This window comes from Xiphophorus hellerii, chromosome 13, assembly GCF_003331165.1.
Source record: "Xiphophorus hellerii strain 12219 chromosome 13, Xiphophorus_hellerii-4.1, whole genome shotgun sequence".
In the NCBI taxonomy this organism is placed as follows: Eukaryota; Metazoa; Chordata; class Actinopteri; order Cyprinodontiformes; family Poeciliidae; genus Xiphophorus; species Xiphophorus hellerii.
The window spans coordinates 23,761,652-23,770,473 of record NC_045684.1 but is presented as its reverse complement, the minus strand read 5'-3'; the positions used below and the strand labels follow the sequence as shown (position 1 = coordinate 23,770,473).

The 8,822-nt window shown below is 42.0% G+C and overlaps 1 protein-coding gene across 1 annotated transcript; it reads right to left on the bottom strand.

The window, feature by feature from the left end:
• Window positions 1-1,948: 1,948 nt before the first annotated feature.
• irx1b (iroquois homeobox 1b) lies at window positions 1,949-6,569 on the bottom strand. The gene is made up of 5 exons (XM_032581694.1): window positions 5,885-6,569; window positions 4,420-4,665; window positions 3,397-4,129; window positions 2,833-2,893; window positions 1,949-2,335 (listed from the first exon to the last, which is right to left on the bottom strand). The coding sequence occupies exons 1-5, from the start codon at window positions 6,122-6,124 to the stop codon at window positions 2,287-2,289; spliced, it is 1,329 nt and encodes a 442-aa protein (XP_032437585.1). The 5' UTR covers window positions 6,125-6,569; the 3' UTR covers window positions 1,949-2,286.
• Window positions 6,570-8,822: the final 2,253 nt, after the last annotated feature.

Below are 8,822 nucleotides of genomic sequence, written 5' to 3'. Positions count from 1 at the left end.
AAATTGTAGATTTTTGGTTAAAACGAGTTTGTTCTTCATCAGTGCAGTTACAGTGGGTAGAGTATCCAGAACAAAAAGTCGTAAAAAATATTCCTAAAAATAACATTTTTTCCCCCAAAAACGAAACTCAAGTAAATGTAACTGTAGTTATTACCCAACTCACATGTGTAGATACAGGAAGTCGATTCTGTAGGAAACAAAGGAGAGTTTAATCATATCATCAGTGTGTTTCTGGTTACTACTTCAGTGTACCATCATAAAGGTTTCATAGCCTTTTCCTATTTGTATGTTTACTCTACAGCATCCCACAATGCAACACAAATCTGGCTACAGGAAGGCATTTGGATCAAGTTTGCATCATACAACCTGGTAGCTTTGTTGGATCACATTCACTCCGTAAACAAACAAACTGTTTGGAACCGTACCGAGACCGCGACCTCAAAGTGGTTGCTCTGGTCTAGTGCCATTGGCTGTTTTCCCATCCGCACACGCAAAAACTGCACCAAGAACGAAGCGCCTCAAGGTCTTGCGATGAAATGTCTGAGGAAATGCCATAGTGATGTGTGCTCCCCCACCTGTTGCTGACCAAAACATGGCTGCTCAATGTCTCCGTCACTAAAAAGGACACATTTTTGTCTCTTTCGAATTATTTCAAGTTGTGGAAAACGCAAACAGTCGTGGCCTGATGTTTAAAGACGTATCAACTGTCTCCACGAGACGCCAGAGAACGTGATGGAGCATGCAATACGGTTCTGCACAAACTTTACCAAAAACACAGAGAAATTTGTTCACTGCCTGGACGTGGCGAGAACAAGAACAAAGTTCTTTGCAGCCAAAACATTTCGTACTTCGGTCAAAGTAAAGCGCAGAATACCTGGGAAATCATCACAGGTCTCCCTAGATGTTCCTGCACATTTAAAATCTCTGACAAATCAGGCAACACATTACAAGAGTTCTGCCCTGAACCCGAGTCGAGAACAAACTACGAGAACTCTCAAGGTAAACCACATTTACCTGTTGTTGTAGTTTTTTACTGGCCATCATACCGTACTGCCCCTGCCTCAAATGTCGCAGTGTACTGCAGTCAATTAGCCAAAAGGAGGCTACAATTTATGAGCCATAGGTTATTTTAGATTCTTATCTGAAAATATTCTACTATTGCAACAGTGTTTATGTTTTAAGAGAAAAACCCCGACTGCTTTGAATGGAGGATAGACTAACATTGTCCTAAACGCCCCCATCTTGTCAGCTGGATGAAGGAAAGCTCCTATACCAAATATGTCTCATATTAATCTCCCACTGGTTTAAAATATAGCTGACAGTATGAGTCTATGGGCCCCATATGGTTTTTTCATGACTGGATGGGTACTAAGTGGACTGGGCACAAGATGGACGTCAAAACAAACCTCACAGGTATCCCAAACTCAGTTGGGTACTCGATAGTTCCTATCTGGGTCTCATTAGGGTAATAAGAAAAAACTTTAAATTTTAACACACTTGGTAACCATTGGGTCCCACATAACATTTTTCAGACCATTTTCTACCCATATGGGCCTCATAATGTAAGTGTTGGCCGGGTCCAATTGGCATGTCATTAAATCAGCCTGGATCTGCCTCAATAACTAACCAGCTAATAGATGGTGGCAGGTATGTCACTCCATAAGCAGCAGCAGAAGAAGAAAAGAGCAATAAGTGCTACCACGGCGACTGAATCCAACAGGTGTTTCTTATGTATGTTTACGTCAATTTACAGAACAAAATGTGATAAACAATATCTTATCTTATTTTAAGACCAGAACAAACAAACGTTTTTTTTTGTTTTAAGGAAAAAAAAATAAGTTGTTATTCATTTTTGGTTCAAATGTTTTTGTAACCGTGTTAGTTTGACACATGCTAGTCAGATTTCTTCTAAAAACACTAACCAAAAAAGTGGAGAGGTTTTCAATAATAAACGCTTATACTGACATTTATTTAGGTCCCAAAAAAATATACTCTTTAAAGACAAATTCATAATGTGTATTTACAAATTTCCAAGGGTTTTCTTTTTTTTCCCATTCACAACAGAAGAGCAGAAGAAGCAAATAGAAAAAACACATAAAAGGAGAGAAAAAAACAAAACAAGCAAATCTCTGACATCTCTTTTGCATGTGAACGCTAACACTATAACTGGTCAAGCTTTCAGAAAAATAGCCTTCATTTAACTGTTCTCCATTAAATAAAATTATTCTTTTTCTGCTTTCCCCCTCCTTTTTTCTTATAGAAAGTTTTTTTTTTTGCTCCGTCTTCTCATAACGTCGTCGTCAGAACTCGCTGTGGCGTCGTTCCGTGGTGAGGTCTGAGGAGAGGGAACCAAAAACAGACGAGTTATTCAAAATAATAATACTAATTAAAAAAAAAAAGGAGCAAAAAGTGTCATTCACGCACGCGTTGTTTTAATATCGGCCTCTGCTTATGGAAATTAAATAAACGGGTGTGTGTCTCACTCCACTTCATTGCTGATGTTGCCGTCTCACACATTAGCCTCAATCGCAGAGGGGTGGAGAAGAGGGTGGTCTGTGTGTGGGGGGGGGGGGCGTCTGAATAAATAGTGGCACATTATTTAAATGACATTAGGTGGTGATAAAGCCGCTGACGGAGCAGGGGGAGAAGCAGGAGGGCTGATATCTTGCTCTGCTGCCTGGTGAGGCGTTTAAGTGCTAAATCACATGATTTATGCGCCTGCTGCCCGCTCGCATGTGACGCTGTTTACCTCTGCTCTGAGCTTCATTTAGCTGGAGCCTCGCAGAATTAGAGCTGATGGTGTCACAATAATAACGCGTCGGGAATGATCACCTGTCAGTGATGAGCTGAAAGGGAGACTTCAGGGAATCGGGTCTGCGCTCGCTGTCCTCATCTGCAAAAAGAAATCAAATCAGATCTTATCCAGAACTAATATCTGCTTAAATGTTTACTGTTTATACACATTTATAGCAATTTTTTTTTTTTAATGGCATGACAAATTAATTTTGGTGTATTTTCTTGTTTCTGGATGTTTCATTTTTCTTTTTGGTGTGTTCATTGAATACTCCATGCAATCTGCTTGGTTTCCATAGACAGAAACTTTTTAAACTGCTTTTAATAATTAATTGAGCTTCCTTTACTGTTCTGTAACTAGGATCAAATGGAATGTATGTAGATTGAATTTTAATTATTTTTATGTCGTGTGAGTGGAGACATTTGTTGTGAAGTGGCGCTATGTAAATAACATTTAAATTGAATGTCGTCACAAAATAATGGCCTAAATTTTATACGTTTTTTTGTTGCCAAAAGTGAAGTTACTTAATTATTTGAGGAAGGTGGCCACGTGCTGTTAAAAAGTCCCCGACAGATAATGGTTAACGGAAATAACATGGCTACCATCTCTTTTTGGGCTGAAGCTTCCCGATGACTCCACGTCGCTGTCATCCTCCGAGTCCGACGTCCCGGCGCCGGCCGCCGTGGCTGCGGGCGCCGGCGCCGCTCCGTGCAGCGGCAGGTGTCCGGGCGGCGCGCCGCCCAGCAGCGACCGCATGTTCAGAATAGAGTTGGCGTTAATCAGAGCCGCGTTGGCCCAGTTGTGCAGCTTGCCGATCTGACAAGTGTATATTCCGTGACCCGGCAGCAAGGCCGGGTGGCCGGCGGAAGCCAAAGCCGCCTGTTGCGCGAAGGCCGCGGGGGGAGCAGTTTTGTGCGAGCCGCTGTCGGGGGCCGTGGCGGTCTCCGCCAAAGACCAGATTTTCGGTTTGCTCTGCGGCGCTCTCTGGCACTCCGGTATGCTCGGCGACCGCTCCGCCGCGAGCTTGTCCCCGGCCTCCGTCGACAGCGTCCTCCCGCTCTCCGTGGAGGCCTGCTCCCTGACGGAGAGGCCCGCTTCCCCCTGTCCCTTCCCGGAGCCGGGCTCCCCAGCGCGCTGCTCCTCCGGCCTCTCGACGTCGACAGTTTCCAAATCGATCTCCTCTTCTTCCTCCTCGTCGTCGCTGCCGGTCTTGCCGTGCTCGTCCTCGTTGTCGCTGCTGAAGATGCGGCCGTCCCGGTCCTCCGCGCTGCGGCCCCAGGTCACCTTGTTCTCCTTCTTCAGGCGCCTGCGAGCGTTCGCGAACCACGTGGAGACCTGGGAGAGGAGAGAAAACATTTTGAAATCTTCTTAAATATATGATAAAGCGCACGCTGTTCTTTAATAGTTACATTTTATTTGTTTTTTACTGCTGGCAAACTTTTTCTCTCTCTTTTTAAAAACACTACAGCCATTTTAATTATCTCATAATTTCTACAATAATGAATAAAAAACTACCTTATATAACACATATTTTATAAAAAAGGATTTTGCTAAATCGTATCTTGTTTCACCTTAGTGCAAAAAAACATTATTGTGCGTCAGAAATCGCTGCTGCTGCTGCCAACCTGTGTGAGCGTCATCCTGGTGATGATGGCCAGCATGATCTTCTCCCCCTTGGTGGGGTACGGGTTCTTCTGGTGCTCCTGCAGCCAGGCCTTCAGGGTGCTGGTGGTCTCCCTGGTGGCCGTCTTGGCCCGGGACGGGTCCCCGTAAGGGTACTGGCCGTACGGGTAGAAGCCCTGAGCGGGGTGGACGGGCAGCGAGGCCGCTGGGTGGGAGCCCGGGCCGTCCTTCAGTTCGTACTGGGAGCTCTGGGAATAGCACCGGGGAGAGGAAGGCAACTTGTTGAATGACGTCTACACTGTAAAACGGGATTTTTTTTTCTTCTTCTTCTTCTTCTGCTTTTGGAACGGATTAAATATTAGCCCTACTTTAAATCTTATTAAAGTGTATCAGTTTTTGATGTTAAACAATGTTTACAATTTCGATTAGAATTGTTTGTGAGACCCAAAAGTGAAGAGTGAGGCTGATATGTTTATATTGGTTTTATTATGAATCAATTACCTCACTAAATAATAAGAATTATCGCAAGACTTGAGGTTCTGCCAGCATTTTAATTTGTATCGAGTTTTAAAAGTTCAGCAAAAAAAAAAAAAAAAAGTTTAGCGCTAATGCTAAGGTCAAACTTCCTGCCATCAAACTAAATGACACGTATCAGGGGAAAAGCTGGTTAGAATAGATTTAAAGTTTTATTATTGTTCTTCAGTCACAGTTAAAAACCAGTCATCGATTTTTGTTTCTTCACAACATTGGAGGATAAACTGGATGAGCAGAAATGATCTCAAAACATTTTTTTAGAGTGTAACTCATATACGTGGGCAATTGGATTTACACTGAATTTACCCTCCTGTTTTGTTAAACTGCAGAAATTATGTTAGCAAAATGTTGGTTAAATTTATTGGATAAATTGCAACCGTTATTTTAACCAGTGTATTAAATAGTGCCCCACCAAAATTAACTCCAGAAATAATTGTTGTTGTTTCGGATATAATTTTACTTCCTTTCAAATTAAAAACAAAATAATATAGTTTTACTCCAAACAACTAGCACTATTATATACCCTGCAGATTTTTAAAAAAAATATGCGCAGGTATGTTTTTGAAGTGACAAAATAAAAATAATTTTATGTAGAATTAATTTTTTTGACCGTACAACAATGTCAGATCAATTTAAAATATTTTAGCGGTGTTATGAAAAAAAAAAAAAAAGTCTATCAAAATTGACACGTTTTAGTTAACAATTCAGAAGATTTTAAAATAACTCAGCGTACAAACAAATAACGGGAGCTAAGAAGAAATTAAACTTGACTTACAATACCGGAGTTTTGCAGAAACGGCGTTTTTTTTTTTTTTTTTTCAGTGAAAAGTTTACTTTCTAGATGTTTAAATGCGCAGAAAGGGAGAAAAAAAACCACGGTCTGCGCATGGAGCTGTCTTATAACACCTGAGCGCCTAGAGTAGCAGCTCTTACCATCTGGGATATGAGGGCGAGGTCCGCCGCTCCGCTGTACGGCAGAAAGGCACTGTAGTTCGGAGCCGCCCACGGGCTTCCGTACATCCCCAGCATAGAGCCGACAGCCGCGGCCGTAGCCGAGGAGCTCACTGCGCCCTCCGTGCTTCCGTCCCGGGCGGCCGAGGCCGGCCGCTCGCTCCCGTACACCTCATGTGAGGCGCTGAGGAACTGGGGGAACCCCAGCTGAGGGAAAGACATGTCCGGGGAAGAGGGGCGTAAAAAGTCCGTGCGGTACAGAGCTCCACAAAAGTCAAAAGAGGAATACAGCAAGAAAAAAGAAAAGAAAAGAAAGAAAGTAGGAATCCTCAGATAGAAAAAAAAAGGCAGGAGGAGGAGGGAGGGTGGGGGGTTGCTGTCTAAACCTGAAGATGCCCCCTTTATTTCCGAAACTGCCAACGCGTCTCCTCTCTCTCCTCCTCTCCGCCGCCACGGAGTAGCTAATGTCAGAGCCGCAGTTTGGCACCTCGAGAGCGGAGTGATGCGAGCGTCTGGCCGCGGGAGCTTTGTGGATGTGGAGCTGACGGACTGATTGGCAGCCTACTTAAGCACCAAGCTCCTCCTATGCCCGGGGCAGGCGATTAGTGCATTGGTTAGCCCAGGTCGCGCGTATGTGTGAGTGTGTTGGCGAGTATGCGTCGAAGTGTGTGATTTAATTTCAGCAGAGCGCATGTGTGATAGTGTGTGCGTATATATGCCTGGGTGTATCAGTATTATTATTATTATTGTTATTAATATTCGTAATTACCTTTTTTTTAAAATATATTTTTGGAAGATATTTTTGAAGGGTTTGCGGGGACATTCTTGCCACATAGATCGGCCCACTGGCATCAGTCCTCGATCAGGTCCCCAAGGGAAGTCCCGTGATTATAGTCAGGAGTCAGTGGAGCATCGTGTTTTCAGGGCAAAGATAAAGAATGCTGAAGGTAATGTCAGAGATGGAAGAGGATACCAGATGGTAGAGAGATAGGGAGGACTGTGGAGTGAAAAAATGATAAACAGGGCCGGCCAAGGGCTGTATGAGGCCCTGAGCAGACATTTATTTGGGGGCCCATTTCCAGCTAACCCAGGAAGGCATAATATCATATTTGGTCTGACATATTGATTGTTGCATGTTGTCACCTTTCTAAAATAATGGCCTAAGTCTTTTTTTTCTTTTTTTTTTTTTGCCTAATTCATCTTTTGGCAAAAACAGAAGGTGTTTTTGTTTCTTTTATTTAAAAAAAATATTTTTCAAAAATTATTTTCGGTAAAAAATGACTTAAGTCATTATTTTAGGAAGGTGATAATGTACAATTATAACATCCATTGAATGTATTTATTATTATTATTATTATTATTATTGTTTTGAACCAACCTCCCTTTATATAGCTATTTTCAAGGTAACTTTGAGTTGTCTTCACTTGTTAACAACATCTGCACTGAAGAGTGGACGGCTTAGTGCTTAGAATGTTGCATTCACTGGTCATGAAAATAGTGGATTTTTAAGTTTCGGACTGGTTGAATAACCAAGTATTTTGTTCATTAGCTGATTATTTATTGTATCTCTAAGTTTAAGAAGTAATTAGAAAGTGCTTACTGTGTAGAGTAAGACGGATGTTACCTGGTAATGCTCGCTAACCTGGAGTTACTGAAAAGTCACCAGTTTGGCATCTGTAGTTTTATAAAATTTGATAGTGGAGCTACTTCAGTTTTTGTTGCGATCCTTCAGTGTTAGAAGCTTCATTTATGTTTCTGTTTTGATTGTTATTTTGTTGTTGATTTGCTTAGATCTCACTATTTTAGCCAATTTTCAATATTTCTCCCTTTCTCAATTTAACGGTATGCTTCCCGTCCCAGCTGCTCCACATCTCCTGATTTCCCTCCACCTGCTGTCTTCCCCAGCTGCCTCCACTTGTCTCTGATTAGCCCCTCTGGTTCCTCTGCCTCTCTCTCTGCTCCCTCAGTGTACTGAAGCTTTCTGGCTTGTTCTCCGCCGGTTTCACCGTCCGTCTTTCATGTTTCTCCTTTCCCATGTGTTTTCCTCCGTCGTGCATTTCAAGTTTCTTTTTGTTAATTTTTCCATTAAAAGACTTGGTTCCTCCTTAGCCTCCAAATGTGACAGTTTCCACATCGTGACTGTGTAGAAATAGCTCCAAACACGAAGGTGTGTTTTGTGTAAACAAGGTGAATGTAGTAATCTTGTTTCAGCCGGTTTAGTGGTGCAGAAACAACTTTTTAAAAGCCTGTTATGCCTCGACATCGGTAACCAGCCTGTGTTTACTCCATTCTATTCACTTTTTGGAATAAATGAATGTGAATGTGTTAAAGTTTTTGTTTTCGTCCACATGAAAAATGACAAAATTTTGTTGATCTTCTTTCTCAGCCTCGAGAAATGGCAACAACAAAAAAATTTAATTAGCATTAAAATATCTGTTGTTTACTGTCTGAATCCTGAAATGTTAAGTTTTAAAAAAAAAATTGAACTGTTTACTGTACGTATGTGGCTAATAAACAACAAAAGCAGTGTTTGAAGCGCCTCACGGTTGTTTGAAATGCTTTTCCAACATGAGCAACAAAATTCAAACAAAAATCACCAACGTGTTTGTGAACGTAGCCGGTTTTTGATCAGATCTGGAACTCTGTTAAACAGTTAACGTTTTCTAAATCACTTAAATCAAAAATATTCCGTTTTAGCATTGCGCCATAAGTTCTCGCAAAGCATGCTTATGCCTCAGGCTGGCTCTGCTAAGAGCAGGAACAATCTGATGCTCCAGATAAAAAATAAATAAGTAAAAAGTGACGTTTGGAGAATCAGGGGGGAGAAAAGACAGGTTGTTTCCTCATTGAGGCATCTCGGCTATCACAACAGGAACTCTGCTTTGGTTTGATCCGTTAAAACACACACACCCACACTCCT

What these genes read in the sequence shown, in the direction of transcription:
- irx1b (XM_032581694.1), bottom strand. Translation starts at nt 6,124, where the DNA reads ATGTCTTTCCCTCAGCTGGGGTTCCCCCAGTTCCTCAGCGCCTCACAT. An exon ending in TCGCCCTCATATCCCAGATG is followed by an intron (nt 4,666 to 5,884) that starts GTAAGAGCTGCT and finishes TGCTATTCCCAG; the next exon opens with AGCTCCCAGTACGAACTGAA. An exon ending in CTTCAGCCCAAAAAGAGATG is followed by an intron (nt 2,894 to 3,396) that starts GTAGCCATGTTA and finishes TTCTTTTTGCAG; the next exon opens with ATGAGGACAGCGAGCGCAGA.